Below are 20,468 nucleotides of genomic sequence, written 5' to 3' on the forward strand. Positions count from 1 at the left end.
AAATAGTTTTGTTCATAAGAAGCACTAAAAGTCTTGTAAGTTGTTAGAATTCGTTTCAAACCCTTCTGTAACCCAGATCAAACCAAACCATAAGAAATGGTCATTTATACAGTCGTGTGACATTGTATCCAATACTGCAGGTTGTTTACTATAGACAGGCATTGGTGCACTTGATATGTTTGCTTTCAGTTATAAATAATTTATTATATCTATATATATATATTCACTTATTGGCGTCACAGTGTAGTTTTGGTATGTTTTAAGATATCAATACATATTCACTTTGTTTTAAAGAAAATTCCAAGAACAAAATGAATTTGTAATGGGATTTTTTGGCACAAATCATTCTCAGATTCAAAATACATGACACATTACATTCACCAGCAGGCATGTTTTTACTTATTTTATACATAGCAACATTAGCTTAAAGCTAGTTGATCTTATCGAATTCAAAATAACTGAATATGCTGCTAATTGTACAAACTCAATCCCAGTTGGCATGGGGGTTCTAACATATCCTACATAATAAAACACAACAGTACTACAGATACAACGGTCATTTTATTGAACGGAATATTTCCTATACGTCCTCGCTGTCATTTCCCTCATCTTTTCTAACTGTGTTCTGTAACAGAAATGAGGTATGCTAGTTAGCACACAATGAAACTTGTTTTAATATACTGATTTCTTAAAATACTTGATACTTACAAAGTTTATTCGAATTTTAATTATTAATCATTAAAAGAAGACCACACACATGTGATTACTTTTTATTATCAAAGTAAGTACTGACAGGAGTTGACTTTACCGATATTATTTATATTAAAATCAAGGATATGTAATTTACGCAGGGCATGTAGTTTCTTAACGGTATTTGAAAAATTATACACATTCTTTTCCTATATGAATTATTGAGATTCCAAACTATAGACAAAAAACCCATATGAATCATGTGTATTAGATATAATTAACGCCACCAAACATACCTTTCTAATTCATTCATTGGCACATTCATCTCGATTTTCTCGATCATGGCTTTAGCAACCTCTGGTGGACAATCTTTGGCCACAAACTTGACTATCTCCTACAGATTAGATAAGAGGTCTACATGTATAATATGTACAGCTTTCTACTTTACATCAAATTTCATTATTATAGCAATAGATTTAATATAATACATATAATAGTGTTTTGCTGTATTAATCTAACCACAGGGGCAGATAATCTGTCAGAAATTATTGTAATGAAAATTCATAAGTTTTAATTATGTCAGGTTTTATAACAATCTTGTAAATGAAATCGGTACATGTAACAAGTACAAGCATATCATATGTAAGTGTGCAAGAGTAATTCATTGGGATATTTTTCATATAATACTAATAAACGTGTTTAATTCAAAAATTCCCTATTTTTCTAAATATATCTCCAACATCTATCGTGTACTCACACTGCAGTTTCTTAGATCATCGGCATCAATATAAAAGTTCAGCAAATCTTCAAAAGGTTTGATGCTAAAAATAAAATACAAAGTCGTGTACTTTTATAAAAACAGCACAGGAAATTTTTTCACGTTAACCTTCTAATATTAGTTGAAAAAGACAATCGAATGGTCTAAGAGATCATTGGCTTCTGAAATTTATAGAGAAATTAAGTGTGAACTAGTAAACTGACCAGTCAGGAAGGGCCCCGCTATGACCATTAATATAGAGAAGTGAAAAAAACTTTGAATTCCATCCTCTTTATATTAACAATGATGAAAAATAAATGCCCGGCATAAGATGTAAAGAACTACAATATATATAACGTGGTAAAAAAAAATATGAAAATTATAAGTAACAACTGTATTTTTAAAATTTCAAGATTATTCCTGAATGTCCAAAAACTCTAAATAGTAACCTTGTATCTGCATAAAACATGGATAACCTTATGTCTTATAAAAAATACTAAATTAAATGTGTATTTAAAAAAGATTTAAACAGGTGTTTTATAAAATGCAAGCCTTCAGTGAATGCAAAAACATTGTATCACCCAGGGTTGACCTCAACTTCAAAACAAACATCAGTTGCAGACAAAGGTGTTCATTAATCTTCATATGACAGATAGAGATAAGCCTCTAAATTTTCTGCAGCAGGCAAGATAATTAATCCCAGGGGATTAATTGTTCTGCTCTCTCATTCTTTTCTTCTAAATTTACAATAAGATTCTTTTTTTTTCAGAAATGACAGAATGGGGTTATTATCTGATTACCTGTTAAAATTAACAGCATTAAGGCAGAAAAAAATAAAATAAATAATTAAAAAATAAAATTGTGAAAAAGGATATCTTAATATATATCTTGATTTTAGAATTCAATAAAATTATCAAAAATCATTGTGTACGGTATTTTAACCACAATTAAGTATGAATATTACATTTTAAATCCATATTTCAAAGAATGTACACAATACTACACATCATTCAAAATTGACCTTAACTTCAAAACAAAGTTCATTTGCAGACACTGGCAGTGCAGTAATTAATCTCAATGTGACAGATAAAGATAAAGCTTAGGATTTTCTTCCTGTGGAAGGTTAATTAATCCCAAAGGACAAATATTGCACAGCCTTCCAAGTATACAATGGTAACATTCTCAGCAGTTATCTCTCTTTGCCCATTAATTCTTATGCATAGTTAAGGAATCAACCCCACCACCCCAGCTCCAAACCATAAGACATAGAGAACCAAACTTAGCATCAAAATATGTATTTCTGCATACTGAACTACCATACCAAATTTGAACTTGATTGGGCAACCATAAAAAAAGTTATTAGAAAAAAACCCAGAAAATTTGTGGACGGAAGCGTGACAGACGGACAGACAGATGGACAGAGTGATTACTACAGGCACCCGAAAAATCCTTGCAGGGCCCTTATAATGCTAGTGTTTCATGAAAAAGCCATTGATATTCTCGATGTACGAAGACAATATTACCTTTACTTAATACACTTTATATTAACACAGTGACATCGCTTATGATTTATGAAGTTTGGCTATATTTTAAAAAATAATGAGGATCAGCAGCACATGTGATACTGTTCACAGGTGATACTGTTCACCGGTGATACTGTTCATAGGTGATACTGTTCACCGGTGATACTGTTCACTGGTGATACTGTTCACCGGTGATACTGTTCACTGGTGATACTGTTCACTGGTGATACTGTTCACCGGTGATACTGTTCACTGTTGATACTGTTCACCGGTGATACTGTTCACTGTTGATACTGTTCACCGGTGATACTGTTCATAGGTGATACTGTTCACCGGTGATACTGTTCATAGGTGATACTGTTCACTGTTGATACTTTTCACTGGTGATACTGTTCACTGTTGATACTGTTCATAGGTGATACTGTTCACTGTTGATACTGTTCACCGGTGATACTGTTCATAGGTGATACTGTTCACCGGTGATACTGTTCACCGGTGATACTGTTCACAGGTGATACTGTTCACCGGTGATACTGTTCACAGGTGATATTGTTCACCGGTGATACTGTTCACCGTTGATACTGTTCACTGGTGATACTGTTCACCGGTGATACTGTTCACCGGTGATACTGTTCACAGGTGATACTGTTCACTAGTGATACTGTCTCATTCGCGTTTGAGTAATTTTTGCAAGGTTGGAGGGAGCCTCTTTGTCTTGTCGTGGCCAAACCTCAAATGTCTTTAGTATTTGATTTCAAATAATCTACACTTCATTGCCAAAATATATCATCGCAAATCAGTTTATCTCCAGTTAATAAGAAAATAAAGTCATCACAAATAAAAATTGGTTTCTGGTGCCTCTGTACCTCAATATCTACTCGGCAAAGAAAACAAGACTTAGTAAAGCTTCCTTACTTCATAAGCTCTCCTCTAATATTTTTCCTGTTTTCTACCAAGAAAGAGAATATATCCCTGAAAGTAAGAAGAAAATTAAGTTAAGTGAAAAAAATGCATATTTATTTTAATTTTTTTTTAACTTATTTTACATTTATCCACACACATTGATAAAGTGCTGTAAATATCTGTCAGTTTTAGTTGATTATTTTAAAATAAAGCTCTCAATTGTAAGTTAAATTGTTATGATGGTAAACTTTTCCCAAATTTTATATTTAATTAATACAACTGTATAGATTTATAGTACATATACCATATTATGTTTTTGTGGGTGCATCAAATGAATAATCTGCAATTTTGCATTTAACTTTCCTTTGTTTAAGAGAGTCAAATGGAAATCCTAATGGAAAACTGGACAAAAGTTCAGACAGTACTTTTGTGCCTGAACTTTATAAATGTATAATTATCTTACCAAGCAAGATTCATGTTATCTGCATTCAGTGCGATGATCATCATAAACTCATAGGTCTCAATGTAAAATCTAAAAATTTAAAATACAACTTACAAGTAAATCATTACAGTCAGAAGGCAAAATACATGTATGTTTTACATTCAAAAAGATCGATACATGTAGTGGCTTTTTTTATTGCAACCCAAATTATCAGTCACTGCTATTTCCAGACAAAATTTTATGTAAGCCAGTTTTCTGAATTAATATGTAGAATATTCTGAATCTGGTTAATATATCAAAAGAGTTTGAGTCTAATAAAATTAATCTAGACAATTTGGTTAGGAAAAATTGTGTCTGGATTTAGAAGGTACTACTGTACAGTACAATATTGTACATGTAACACTCAAATCTCAGAGAATTTACACGGGCATGTACATTATGTAATCATATAATCATTTATCATTATATAAAATTGCAGTATTATATCACTGGGTAATATTTGAGATAACTTATTTTCAAAGTGGTTAATTATGCTAGTGGATAAGTACACATTTTCTATGGTAAAACAATATGCGAGGGTATTAAATACGGCGATGCATGATTAACCACTCTAAAGTTTTTATGCTTTTACCATATGCGCAGGGTATTCTAAGCGGTTTAAGCTTAACGCGTAACTAGTGTAAATTTCCCCAACGCGTACATAACCACTTTTACAGTAATATTGTTTTAGTAACAACAGACATCTTCATTTCATGAACATGTGTACATATACACTTCCGATCAGTGAAATATTCAAACAACAGATATTTTTTACCTGTTGTGGCCCAATGGTCTAAGATGAGTAACTTTTAAATAATTTTCCATATACAATACAAGTATGCTAATGCTTCAACTCTAACAGTTACATGTACAATTTTTTGAGAATTTTGTTTCAAAGTCACTCATTAAAACCAAATGTTCATCAAAGTAAGAAATCTTAAAATACTATATTTTCATTGATGGACCATTGTCAAGGAATATTAAAAACAATATTAATTACATGTATCACCAAAATTGTGAATTTTCCTCAATCCATGAAAACTGAATGCTCAAGTGACAAGAATACTAATGTAACCAAATTATTGGTCCAGTTTCACTGTAAATTCTTTTTTTAAAAATATGAATTAGTATTCTAGTTGAAAACCCATATAACCATTCACAAAAACTAAATAATTTCCAGCTCTTTCAGTGAACACAGAATTATGAATAGCAATAAGCTCAGCTGGCATCTCCAAAGATGCAATAGGACTATAACCATCTATTGATCGTACTTACCTCACATTTCTCGTCATCAGAGCAGGCATTAACTCCAGAAGATCTTTGACATATTCAGACATCTTCATCTGAATCTTGAAATGGAAGTTATATTTTTATGTTTAGAAAAAAAATTCACTCATAAAGAAAAAAGAGAGAGACATCTTATTGCAGTAAACATAATAGACATGCTCTAGCTATATCTATATAGATATTAGATTGTATAAAATTGATAAACTTTTGAATATACCGGGTATTTGTAAAATTAAAATAACATCAAAAGCCTAGAGACATCCTACAGGACTTTCTATAAAACAATTACCATGGTATTTACTTGAAAACATCAATTCACTTTCACATTTAACTTGACTAATTACAGAACATCATGGGCCAGGTATTGCATTTGTTCTATTTAATAGCAAAAAATTTTTAATAGAAGTATAAAGTTTACAATCAATAAATTATTGTGTCACTAATAAAACACTTCATTAACAGAACAGTTTTACAAATTTTCTTCCTTGATGATCTTACCATCTGTGGCTGTTTTTTATCTGCTAAAAAGTCTAAAATCTGGTGGATACAGCGATGGCTGGTTTGGAAAGCTTAAAAAAATACATCAACTTTGATACATTGTATAGTAAAACACAGTTAAAGCAAACACGCTTATAAATAATGAATTGACGCTTATAGCGATGTGATTTTCATTCCCTGTGACTTTATTTTTATATTGCAAACTTGATGGATTTTTAAAACAAAGTATGTTGATAACGAAGTAAAATTGCTCGCCCAAACACTTTGTTATAAGCGTGTTTTACTGTACATGCTCAGTATCTGCTTCCAAATGCCTTTTCATATCATAACTCCAACTGAAAGCAATGTTTATCATCTTCATATTCACTGCCAAAAACTATAGCATTTCTCATGGCTATCATCTAACTCTCAAAATTTTACTACAGTTTTTTCGTTATTTGATCATGCATCTTTTTGTTCCATTTTGATTTAGCAAAACTAGATATTTGAAAAACAAAATAACACAGTAATAGAATCAGAATCTCTGATAAATAAAAGATTAAATTTGAAGTTTAAGCATTTTTAAAAAGTGATATGTATAATCACAACTAATATGATGTAAGCATTTTGCAGAATGGGCTAATTTTGACCTAAACTGGTCTCTACCAAAGGGTCAAGGTCAAACAAACAATCTTGAAGAAGTAGCTAGGCTTGACCTACAACCTGTGTGACTGTCCCAGATGGCTATATACTTACTTGGGAGTAAATCAGGAATAAATTGGTATGATTTAGTCACTTTTAAGGAGTTGATAAACACACGGAGTCCTGGTAGGAAATATACTTCATCCTTAAAGAATAAACTCCACTGAATTAGTAATTTTGATGAATACTCAGATTATATTCAGTATTAAAGGTAATTAAATTGGATGATATTTGTCCTTGTAACAGAATCTAGAATGAACTTAAGAGGGACAATTTTTGTTACAAAATAACAATATTGATAGGACTCAAAACTGGTATGAACTTGTCCATCTGAATAAATTTGAATTATCTTGTTATTACCAACAAATGTTATTTATGATAGGATCAGAAATCTTCTTTTTTTTCACTATGCGAGCATTTCAGCTTCGTAAACTTTGTCAGATGCTTAAAAATAACAAGACAGTATAATTACAAATGAAGTAATCATTGAGACCACACCTTTTTTTTTTATTTTTCTCTACATGTATATGTATCCTCTCAACAATACAGAATCCATCAAGCACTCTTATAAATCTGTCAATCTACATTATCTGTGTACTGTTAAAGATTGTTATAGGATGAAGCAAAGATATGCCTACCATTGGCTGAAGAGCAGTAACCAGGGAGACAACCTTTGCCATGTCTGACTCCAAGTAGGCAGCCAAAATAAACAGTATCATCCTGCATGATAAACAAGGCTGATATAAAAATTATCATCCTTAAACGACCTAGCACAAGATGCATGTTAAACATATATTTAACAACTGATTTTGGTTTTTAAAGTTTGCAGTCAAGTTAGGATTAAAATATGTATAAAACTGAGTTAAAAAGTATCACCTTCATAAAATAATAAAAAAGTTATGTTATTAATAGTGATTTTCTATTATCAATCATGGAAATTATAAATTCATAGATGCATGTTTAATTATACAGCTGATTAAAATTTGAAAATGTCTAACTGTCTGTAACGGCACAGGAGAAATAATAACTGATCAGACCGGGGATCGAACCGGGCTTCCTGAATCTCTAGTCAGGTTCTCTACCAACTGAACTATCTTGCGCGGGTTTTTAAAATGGTCTGACTTTCACATGTCTGTACAGTTGTCATGACTGCAGTTTGTTCAGAAGCAAACTTAAGATGACATTCAGATTAACCAACCTATGTTTGTACAAGTCGATGTCACTCATTATTTTGTAGTTCTGGCCTTTTTTGTAGAACGCATCCAGTCTATAGGCAAATTCCAGGTCCTGATGAAATAGAGCCTGTAAAATAGTGGATATTTTTAACATAAACAATTGTCTTAAATCAACCCAAATACAAAAGTAAATATTGTTTAAAAGAAAAAAAATCAATTCAAATCTAAAATCATATCCAATTGGTAATTTGATATTACCGGTTAATATGTATTAATGTATTGAAGATTTCAATATTTAGAGTTACTGTATACATTTAAGTACAAACACTCATACTCATATCACACATTGTAATGCTTTTAGAAATTGCCTACCATATTGACGATAGAGTAGCATTAATATCAAGAGGCCTCAATTCCTAACAATTTTTCTAGTGTTAACAATAGAAATTGCTCCAAAAACATGACAGCTTTTACAAACTATTAAAATACTAACCAAAAGTAAAAATTCATTTTTACTATTTATGAGAGAAACTTTCCTTTTCTGCAACAGTTTCATTTTTCTACTTACCACTTTCATTGCTTTTGGCAAAAACATCCCTAAAATGAAAGAGTTTACATTTAAGATATTTTAAGATTTGATGATTTTGTTTATTTCCAAAAAAATCAAACCATACTTTGGAAAGATTTTGAAATGAGAAGAAGTATTTTATACATAATTATTTAAGGTACATTTTTGTTCAATGCTTTGTCTTGTAAAGGACTTTTTCATTTTCAGTGTGTACATTAAGGCAGTTTTTAATGGTGTCAATTTTTACAATGATTGTGTCAGGCATGCTCTATTGATTTACTTACTGCCTTCTTTGCCAACATCCTTAAACTTTTTATCCTCGATCTCATCCATTATACTATTCATTATCCGCATTACATCCGAATCTAAAAACAATTTTTTTTTAAAGAATTAGCAAAATTCTAGTATATTTAAAAGTTAAACATGCAATATATTACATTTAGCTTGAAAATAAAGTTCTGGTTCTGTAAAAGTAGTTTACACTTGAGTTCTGCGATATCTTACAACATTTTATAGTCAGGTCCTGCATTTTTTTAAGCTGTAACTACATGCTTATAATTACACTGTCTGACTTCAGTGCTGTTGTCAAGCATTAATTGTATTTATTAAAAAAACAGACTAAAATTGGATAAAATCCACGAGTAACCTGCATGGCAAAACTAAGTTTGGTGATCGATACATATATATAATTATAAAAGTAACTTGATCCAAAGAGTCGGATCACGTCGAGTTGCCAGGCGTGGATCATCAGATCAAATAAGACGCGATGCCTGCAATCGGAAAACCACAGTGTGGTGAGACGGAAAATCAAATCACACTCTGTAAAATAGACAGTACATGTACCAAGAAGGGAAAATTGATGGGTATATAATAAAGTAAAATGTGGCTATAGGAAACAGGCTTATAATGAAATGACACCACGAGTGATGTGATTTTCATTCCATGTGATTTTGTTACAAGTTTAATTTTAAACTTGACCAGTTTAACTGTATGTTAACTTAATGTATGTTAACTGAATGATAATATCTTATTTCATGCACTTTCACCCCCTCGCAAGATACATGTAACTACTTTTTCTGAATTGCTTCAATTGTCATACACATAAACCAATAAGAAAAAAATTCATTGCAGAAATCGATTGAAGTTCGATCTCTCGAACACTGATATCTCGAATACAATGGTTATGTCGAAGTTAATTATAAGCCCCAACCACTTACTTTTTGAGTATGTTACCCTCGATATCTCGGATACTCTGATATCTCAAAGTTTTTGAACAGTCCATCTAGTTTGAGATAAAGTTTGACTGTATGTAACATATTGACAATGAATGGTCTGAGTACTTACTGCGACCCTTTGGAAATACTTGTGTATCAAACTGTGAGATGAATATACTCCATGTGTCCAGACTGGGCTCTGCAAATGAACAATACCTCTTGTTGAATTCAACTGACTACACACATGAGGCGAGTTCGACAAAGTGAGCGCTTGCCAAAATTTCCTATACCCGCAACACAAATTTTGGCGAGCTATTGTGAGCGCTCGCTCTGTTAAACTCACCTATGGTGTTATATTTACATTTCTGTGACAAGTAAATGGATTAACAACATGAACAAAGGTGTAAATATTAGACAGTGTGTATAGACACTCTCAGTGAACGGTGTTTGCAGTGCCAGAGACCCTGGGGTCAAGTTCTTATTTAAACTCCATTTTTTTTTGGAGGGGGGGGGGGGGGGGAGAAAGGGGGAGAGATACTATAAATCTCTATGAAATGTGAGTTATAAATATCAGTCTGACAGTATAAGTGCAAGTCACATTCATTGCAGATTTCAAAATGTTGCTTTTATTTTTTAAACTAAATGAAATTAAAACAAAAGTTTGGTGCTCATGACTATACATTCTCAGGATTTGATACATGTACAAAACAACAAAGCACTGGACAGGTGTAAAATAAAAAAATCTACAGTATAAGCCAACCTATTCCGAGTTGTTTCATTTCTGCAATTAGCTTCAAGCTGAATTCCAAGTTAACGGCTTCGTCTCCGTTGTTGAACTCCTTCGGCCACACAAGCCCCATCAGGGCGTGGTTGAATGTCTCTAGGGTGGGGCTGTAGCCAGCCGCTTTCATGTCATACATCATTCTCTAGAACATGGAGGCAAGAATGGTCATGCTACTTACACGATTTACAGATGAAATCATGACTCATTTATATACATGTATAAAATTAATATAATTATCCTAAATTATCACAAATTACATTTATATATAAATAACATAATTATCCTCTATATAATTATCCTTAATATAACAAATTACAAGCCTCGTTGGGGTATTCTTGGTGCCACCACTGAAAAGCTTTTTTGTGTTTATACCCAATAGCATATATATTTGTTTTTATTTTCAATAGAAAAAGATTTTTAAAAATCCAGATCTGCATTCAAAGTAAAAGAATTTTTTATCTTTGACATGTACATTTTGTTTAACAGCCAATACTAATATTTTCAATGTATTATGTACAAATTGCAAAAATAAACATGAACGTTACAATATAAATGTTCCTTCAAGAATTATAATTATTTAACGATCTCCGATCCTCAGCAATGTTCGATAACTATTAATTACCGGTATCAGGATTTTTTTATATTCGTTCCATAAATTTACTTTTATACAGACAAATTTAATTAGTTTTGCAGTATTAATATAACACACAGCTATTCACAAAGTGCTTGGCTTAGTGGATCCACAGAGACCTACTGAATAAAGGTAAAGGAGTTCGAACCACCAATGCACCGGTATGACCATTTTTTTTTTTCTTATTTGATCTCAACTTGTTTGTTTATTCCATTATATCCATTGTGGCCAAAATAGCAATAACTTCGTAAAATGCATGGATACCATCAAAATATTCCTTTTTATTTCATTTCATTTAAAAAGTTTGAAGAATAAAAAACACTCTTTTGATGAAAAAAAAATAATTTGAGGCTGAGAATTGGAGAACCTTAATTTCAAGCATTATGAATAGGTATTGGGCAAAGAAATTAAGTCAAAATTCAATTAAACAACCCTACTGAACTTATTAGAACTTTTATTCATTTCATAGATTTTTGTACTAATCTGCCATATGTGTAAAAAATTAATCTAAATATCAATGAAAAAATTATTACAGGATGACAATAACTTACAAGTGATATTTTGTTTTGTATCCCCCAAAAAACCCAGCCAAATTGTCTGCTGCAGGAATTTGAATCTGTCACCATCATGATTATTTCATGCAGTTTGTAATTTTTCTTAAGACACTATATATTTCGACCAATCGATGAACGGGGCGTGTAGATTTCAGTTTGGCTGTTTCTATAGAGCTAAGAATTAACTAGAACTTTCTGTAAGAAATAGAGGGAATCATACTCGGTAGATGTAAAAATAAAACAACAATCAATCAGATCATACAAACCTCTACACTTTTAGCAATACTCAAATCATCCAAGACTTTTCTTGAATTGGCAAGGAGATAGTGGTATGTCAGTCGTTCTACTGTAAACAGACAACACCTCAGCTGTTAACTATAGTCAGTTTACATGCACCAGATGTATTCCATACTATATCTTAATCTCATGGCATTAGTTTGAAAAACTAGAACAGTTCTGCGTAAGCAATTCTTACTATTTAAAATTCTTTTAAAAATGTTTGTAAGTGTGTGTACATATAGTACATGTAATTATGAGAGAGAGAGAGAGAGAGAGAGAGAGAGAGAGAGAGAGAGAGAGAGAGAGAGAGTAGTGTCAATGACTTACATGGAACTTTGCTCTTTAAGGACAACTCATATTGCTTTTTTCTATTTTGAATATTCTGAAATGATAGAATGATCAATCAGAATGGTTATTATTCCTCTATGCTAGTTAGTAAATGTACATGTATGTGACAAACAATTGTATTGATGTTCATGGAAAAAAAAATACAATGAACAATTAAAATGAAGGGATCCTTGCAGTTTAACGGTCATCTATAAAATAACAATGCTCTCAAATTCAAAACCAAAAGTAAAAGGGACTTAATTCATTATTGTAAAATCAATATACTAGTAAAAGTAGCCTTATAAATGTCTTTTTCTTAGTCCCTTCCCAAGGTAGAAAGACAACCATTCTTGCTACTCTAGCCCGATACACATTGTATGATTAAATGTACAATGCATTACAATATATGCCTCAAATCCTTTTCGGGGCCAAAAGTTTAAAAAAAAATAATTGTGGTCGGATAGAAAAACTGATCATGAAGTTTGATAGTCAATGAAATTTGAGGCAAAGTTGGGAAAATTTGATTACTGATAGAATAGAATCTATTTTTCTCAAATTCTCACCATAAAAGCCAAAATTTTTCACTTATCAATAAAAAGTCCTTACCAGGTAATGTTAAATTTCTCTTGAAAATATCCCAATGTTTTTCAATTTCTAAAGCCTATTTAAAATACATACATGTACTAAATCTCCCAATATCACCATCATGTATAGTTCAACCATCAAGTTACTCTCAAACAGATACCATTCAAATCTGCATGGTTAATATTTACATGACTGTAAACTGCTAGGTGTCCACTTCAATACTTACACTAGGACTCCTGCTGGTAAGATAGAAGCGTAAAACTGCATTAAATAGCTCTGGAGTCTGCTTTTCCTCGCATAGAAACTTTGTAACTAAAAACTCATACCTGAAAATTTAAATTAGAGATTTTGGATTGTTATTACATGTATTTTATTTTAGGTTTATCAGGCACAAATCATACACATTAGGCAAATCAAAGAGAGAGCTAAAAATAAATAACTGATTCATGTAACATGAAATAAACCACACAAAGGACCGAGATCTTCACAATATTTCGATGATCTTTGACTGTTGACAAAATAACCCCAGTATCCAAAATTATTGTATATCACATGACACTGTAGATGAACAAGATACAAGGACAAAATGAATTAACCCAAACTTTACAAGTTCTTTTTTGAAGTGTCAACCACTGCTAAAAATTAAAATTTGAAAAAAATAACAATCAAAACTAATATTTGATTTATCGCGCCTTCTAAACAAAACTGTGATTGAAAAAGTGATTACCAAAGGGCCCTGCGTATGTTTTATGTGTGTGTGAAGGGGGAGGTCTGAGTTTGGGGGGGTGGGGGGATTTTAGCTCCAGGTAATTACATACATCAATATAACCACAAGAGAGACCAGAACACATAAAAGTACAAGTAATCTAGAGAAGATTGAATCTTCCAGTGTTCGCCTGCTTTGATGACACCTCACTGTACCTCTTTCCTCCTCTCACTCTGTTGTTGAGCTCCGCTTCCTGAGCATCTGTAATGCTGTGATCTGTTTCTAGGTGAAAGCTTAAGAAGTATATCAAACTTTCATAAGTTTCGTCACTCAAGGTACTACCTGAAGAATAAAAAAGAAAGAAATAAGTTTTCCGAAGTGAAACAGAATTTCATGATCATCCATTTTCATACTATGCAAACTGTACTAAAAGTCCCGATTTTTCAGATGCCAAAATGTCGGACCCTACGCGCTTGTATTTTAATAAAACAGTACCATACAAATAATATTATTATTAATTTCCCGCATCCAGGAAATTTTGTGCTGTTTTCTGTTCTATTTCCAGTCTATTTTTCACATTCTAAATAGTTTTAATTTATCAATCATAAACAAGTAGAAGAAATATAATGTACGGCTTAAACATTTTTGCTGCAAAAAGTAATAATTTCATTATTTAATCGCTCGTACCCTTTTTCACTGAATGTACGATGAACAAGAAATTATACATGTATTGGTGTGGCCTAGTGAAAAATTCAATATTCAAAGACCTTACCATCTGTCAATTGTTCCGATTCGCAGAGTTCGATCACTTTGTCTACATCTCTTCTCTTGATGTATTCTTTGATCGCCTCCTCTATATCATCTTCCTTTACCTCCTCCATGGGATTAAATGCCTGTTTGTAACGAAAAAATTTATACTATACTAATTGATATATTTTCCTAAACAAAAATAACAAAAAATCATACATAATCTAAAAGATAACATCATGCTTATTTATTTTTTGGAGCAAGCCATTTTAAAATATGTCTGACTCAGCAAAAATATTTCAAAATGTAAACTTTTTTTATCTAGCCAATGAAGACCTACACATTACAAACAGATACAGTACTGAGTTAAATACACTATAATTACACTTGACATACATACATCATGTATTACTTATGACATATTTTATTGAATATAACATGTAATACATGACTTTATACATGTACATTACATGGTTGTGCATGTGACATAATATATGCATAACATATTTATAACACATACTTGTACAAATTACACACTTATTATAACATTACCTGCAGTACAATTAATAATACATATTAATTGCTTGTACACAACATACATGTATGTACAACGTCATTCAAGTGTAACATTGGTGAATACTAACAAAAAATACTGCTTAAATTTCAAAAGGATCAGTTTGGCTTAATTTGGAATTTCATCAGGCAAAATCAACACAAGACTAATTCAATGTTTTACATAGTATCTTCCACCTTTTGAATTCACAGACTTACCTCAATGGGAGGTTCCACTGGGGTGTGAGCTGGGGTCCCCTCAAACAAGGCTGCATACTTTTCGGCCATCAGTTTGCCCGTTTTTCTCCCTGATATATTAGCTAGCATGACAGTAACCTAAAATATACAGCAACATGAAATCAATTTTTGTCTTCTGCATATAAATTAAGATTGATTATTGACGAGTATTCATTACAGAAGGGGTTAAATCAGTATCACAGATTCAAGCATATTATCATTCAGTTTGATAGAAATGGTTCCTTGAAAAGCAGTAAGAATACACATAGAATCAAACAAGGTTATGCAGATATATATGACACTGCCATACACCAGGTCCCATCATCACCAAAATTTTCAAATCACTCAACTCAGTCCTCGACTAAAATCCTTGAAAGAAAAGTGCTTACATTTGAGGTACAGGTAAAAGCTCAGACTTGAGGCTGAGTACTGACCTGAGGGAAGTTGGTGACTGTGGGGCCAGATGCATATTTATGTGTACTTGAAATAAAGACAGAGGCAACAAGATATCTGTGAGCCAATGCTCACTAGTGATACCCCCGCTCTGATGTGAATATGCAAAATAAGCAAAGTCGTCATTTAACAGGAAGTTGGCGTCCGATTGGTACAAAAATATATCCCTCGATGTGGCATGCCTATACAAATACTGTGTAAAAATTTCAAGCATCTGCGATAAACAGTTGCTGAGAATTCTTTGACGAAAATTTGTTTGAAAATTTTGGTTAAAAAATAAGCAAAGTCGTCATTTAACAGGAAGTTGGCATCCGATTGGTACAAAAATATATCCCACGATATGGCATGCCTTAACAAACACTGTGTTGAAATTTCAAGCATCTGCGATAAATAGCTGCTGAGAAATCTTTGACGGAAATTTGTTTGAAAATTTTGGCTAAAAATAAACAAAGTCATCATTTCACAGGAAGTTTGACGTCCGATTGAGTCAAAAATATATCCCACAATATGGCATGCCTATACAAATAGTGTGTTAAAATTTCAAGCATCTGTGATAAATGGTTGCTGAGAAATCTTTGACGGAAATTTGTTTGAAAATTTTGGCTAAAAATAAACAAAGTCGTCATTTAACAGGAAGTTGACGCCGATTGGTACAAAAATATATCCCACAATATGGCATGCCTATACAAATAGTGTGTTAAAATTTCAAGCATCTGCAATAAATATTTGCTGAGAAATCTTTGACGAAAATTTGTTTGAAAATTTTGGTTAAAAAATAAGCAAAGTCAATATTTAACAGGAAGTTGACGTCTGATTGGTACAAAAATATATCCCACCATATGGCATGCCTATACAAATACTGTGTAAAAATTTCAAGCATCTGCTATAAACAGTTGCTGAGAATTCTTTGACGAAAATTTGTTTGAAAATTTTCCTTAAAAAATAAGCAAAGTCGTCATTTAACAGGAAGTTGGCGTCCGATTGGTACAAAAATATATCCCACCATATGGCATGCCTATACAAACACTGTGTTAAAATTTCAAGCATCTGCGATAAATAGTTGCTGAGATAAATGTGACAGAAATTTTTGTTACGGACGGACAGACAGAAAGACAGACAGACAGACAGACAGACAGACAGACAGACAGACAGACAGACAGACGGACGGACAGACAGACACACAAGGGTAAAACAGTATACCCCCTCTCCTTCGGAGCGGGGGTATAAAAATCACAGTTCCACTACTGGTATGGACTCAATTAAGTATTAAATGAGCAGAATTTTAGACTGAATGATTTGTCACTTGTCAAAAAACATTTCAATGACATCTTTTGTTTTACAGTCCAAAAATTTTGAAAAATTGTTTGTTTTATATTTTTGTTGTATGTTACACATGTATATCATGAAAACTTGTTCAAAACATGAAAGTTACAGCTTAAAACACTACACTGGGTAATGTTCTATAAATTCAGTAGTAATTTATCATAACATGCATTGTTCAATTTGCAGTACCTTTCTGTAATGGTTGTAATATAGGAACGGATCGTCTATTTGATATACTCCGTAATCTCTGCACTCCTGAAATTATATGCAGATAAAACTGTATTGAACATCACAAACCATAAAAGTAAATAATGAAGAAATACATTTACAAGTCATGTATTGTGGTGGTCACTCAGTAGCACTGTGATGAAAAACACCTGTAAGATTGACTTTCAATTACATATTGACTACAAACTTTTATTTACAGTCATCAAAATATATCATTGTGTTTGATTTATTTATGATGATAAAAAGCAGAATGGATTTATTCTTACATGGCCGACTGTTTCTTCGAGTGCTTCAAGTACTGCCGTCGGAGATCTGCAAAGTTATTAAACAATATATTTGATGGCTATACAATCATCAAATATCAAGCAATAAGAAAACAAATTATTTTCTTACATTTAATATGTACATATACTTGGCTTTCAGATTCTAGTGTAGTGCTTTGTACAGTAAAACATGGTTATAGCGAACACGCTTATAATGAATTGACGCTTACAGCGAAGTGAATTTCATTTCCCAAGTCTCTATTTCATGTTGTAAACTTGACGGATATAACGAATTACGCTTATAACGAAGTTAAATTGGCCGTCCCTGGGACTTCGTTATAAGCGTGTTTTACTGTACATGTTTACACTATATACTGATTGAGTCAAATCTCACACCGTACTTACTCTCATATCTGCATTTTCTTGTACATGTATAATGCTTCTCTAATTTTATATTAATTAAACATATTCAATATGTTGAAAAATATACAAATAAACTATAAAAATATCATTCGTGAAAGTCTTGTAATAGTCCTCCTTCAAAGAATCATGTTATATGGTTGTTGTTTTTTTATTCATTCAATGAATACAGTAAATTCCTTACATTACGTGAGTACTTAATTTTGCAATTTTGATGTTTTGAATCACATCGCAAGAACATACAATCATGAAAATCACAAGGCACAAGCACCAATTATGGTTATTATTTCATATAGTTTAAAACTGTCAAAAAAAAATGTAAAAGCGAGATATTAATATCTGTGAGGGTTGCTTCTCTTGATTTTTATATGGATATTATCAATAATTTCTCAATACATGTTTAATAACGAATCTACAGTATCCTGTTTTGATGGATGTAATTAGGACACATAATGCACAGATCTATAGAGGGGGCCATGGGGGGGGGGGGGGGGGGGTTGGACCTACTTGAAAATAATAATTACTTAATAGTTAAAAAAAATAGGCCTTGCAAGAACCTATGTTGGCAAACAAAATTATCCCTCAGATCCCTTTGGAAAACTTTTGTGGATCTGATTCCATGTATGGAACACAAATAGTCTTGAAAGCTTATTTAATTACATGTATCTTAATTAATAAATAAATAAATACACTGTACATTGTATATACAATTCATGGTACCTTTTTATCTTCATGGGGGCTGAAATTCTGGGATATGAGCCTGAAAAAGAACAATGGACCATGATATATTCAATGTGTTTCCAATTTGATAATGTTCCACAATATTATAAAAAAAGAAACTTCCATACAAATTATGTGTTCCGCATGAAACAGTATGTTATGTATAAATATCTGGTATGTACACAATTTGAAAATTATTTGTGTTTCAATCTTCAACCTAAAAAAAATATGGATTTATTTACATTATTTTTTATTCTTAGCAGTTACATGTATACAATACATAATTATATATTTATTATGTGTGCTAGAAAATTGTTATATTTTGAAATTTTTTCCTAAGAAACTAAAGATTGAAATCTGTTTGGCCTGAATTAGCTTTGCTTAGAATTTTGTTTCTTACCCTTCATGCTGGAATTCTGTAGTTGTGAACATGATGCACATTGGATTAACTGTATCCTGCAATCACAAATTAATCTTAATATTTACAATAATGGCAGAGGAGACCCAGAGTCTTATATGTTACTGTCGCAGTTGTTCTATTTTAAGTTTGATGTTATAAGATATTTTGCGTTTTAAATACTTTTAACCACTTCATTTCATTTTGAATTTGTCCAGAAACAGTTGTGTTTAAAAAAAAAAATATTCAAAAATTGAAATTCGATCACCATGTTTTAAATTTCCTTGTTGACAACGAAGGCTAAAATTCAACATGGACAAATATTGTCCAATATGACAGAAATATATAGTAAAGAATCTTTAAACATTAAAAATTGACCAATACAAGTAAATTTTTTTTATCTCAAATGACAAACCAATAGTCAACTTTACAGTGGTAACAGAAAGACTTCATTTGTCATTTGCATATTTAATTTGTAACGGGATGACCGGGATTCGAACCCAGGGCCCCTGAATCTCTAGTCAGGTGCTCTACCAACTGAGCTATCTGGCGCCGGTATTCAAACCGGTCTGACCGTAACATTCCTCCCCCCTGAAATGATCTTCGCCCTCGAAGATCACTCCAGGCTCTTCCCCTGGCAGGAGTTCACCTGTCAGTTCCAGGGGTTGGTCACGGCACCAAATGTAACGGGATGGGAGAACTAATGACGAACCAGACCGGGATTCGAACCCAGGGCCCCTGAATCTCTAGTCAGGTGCTCTACCAACTGAGCTATCTGGCGCTGGTATTCGAACCGGTCTGACCGTCACAAATTTAATCTTGTGTGAAATATAGGACAAAGTAATGAAAATATCCTGTAAACAAGTTGAACATTCATGAATCAAATATATCATGGTACACTTTAAGGCACAGACACTCGTTTCATACAGGAGGTCTATTAACTATACACTTTTGTGTAAAGTTAATAGACCTCCTGTATGAAACAAACTTTTAGGCCTTCTATAAATAATATGCAATATCTGAATATGTGTTAGGATCTCTCAAACTGATCACGTTGCATCTATGAGCAGAGTAATGACAGTTATCATTTTGAAGATTAAAAAGGCAGTTAAATTGTTTTGTACAGTTTATTAAGCTGAAAAATTCAAGCTCGAATCCCTATGTTATGTTTTCTTTTTTCATGTATCAGAGTAAATTCGAGCCAATTCCACAGAAAGCGAGACCGAGCTCTAATGAACACCCAAAACTTAATCTGTTCATAAGTACATGTAATGCATCAAACATTTTACCTCTGAAATAATTTTGCCTTCCATAAAACATTTGAACCTCTTAAACATGTTCCCATTTTATAAACACATGAAGAAATGAATCAAAACATTTATAATAAGAAGATTCGCATCGACGTCAAGGAGACGCTTCGTGATAACTTCGATCCCGACAGTATTATACAGGGGTGAACTTTACACAGCTTCTTGTGTGGAGAAT

General features: G+C 32.3%; 1 protein-coding gene across 1 annotated transcript; it reads right to left on the bottom strand.

Moving 5' to 3' along the window:
- Positions 1-542: 542 nt before the first annotated feature.
- Positions 543-20,393, bottom strand: LOC128179277 (pentatricopeptide repeat domain-containing protein 3, mitochondrial-like). The gene is made up of 25 exons (XM_052846665.1): positions 20,273-20,393; positions 18,987-19,042; positions 18,587-18,626; positions 17,450-17,495; positions 17,145-17,210; positions 15,162-15,278; positions 14,416-14,536; positions 13,859-13,985; positions 13,164-13,263; positions 12,353-12,407; positions 12,013-12,092; positions 10,538-10,703; positions 9,908-9,976; positions 8,848-8,928; positions 8,564-8,592; positions 8,019-8,122; positions 7,459-7,540; positions 6,875-6,965; positions 6,140-6,210; positions 5,630-5,703; positions 4,337-4,405; positions 3,886-3,942; positions 1,448-1,511; positions 987-1,084; positions 543-625 (listed from the first exon to the last, which is right to left on the bottom strand). The coding sequence occupies exons 1-25, from the start codon at positions 20,326-20,328 to the stop codon at positions 562-564; spliced, it is 1,983 nt and encodes a 660-aa protein (XP_052702625.1). The 5' UTR covers positions 20,329-20,393; the 3' UTR covers positions 543-561.
- Between the last annotated feature and the right edge of the window lie 75 nt (positions 20,394-20,468).

The sequence above is a fragment of the Crassostrea angulata genome, chromosome 4 (genome assembly GCF_025612915.1).
Source record: "Crassostrea angulata isolate pt1a10 chromosome 4, ASM2561291v2, whole genome shotgun sequence".
NCBI classification, from domain to species: Eukaryota; Metazoa; Mollusca; class Bivalvia; order Ostreida; family Ostreidae; genus Magallana; species Magallana angulata.

Coding starts and splice junctions, on each gene's coding strand:
- LOC128179277 (XM_052846665.1), bottom strand. CDS start 20,328: ATGGGAACATGTTTAAGAGGTTCAAATGTTTTATGGAAGGCAAAATTA. Junction 7,541..8,018: donor ATCGACTTGTACAAACATAG/GTTGGTTAATCT, acceptor TTTATCATGCAG/GATGATACTGTTTATTTTGG. Junction 1,512..3,885: donor ATTAGAGGAGAGCTTATGAA/GTAAGGAAGCTT, acceptor TTTTATTTTTAG/CATCAAACCTTTTGAAGATT.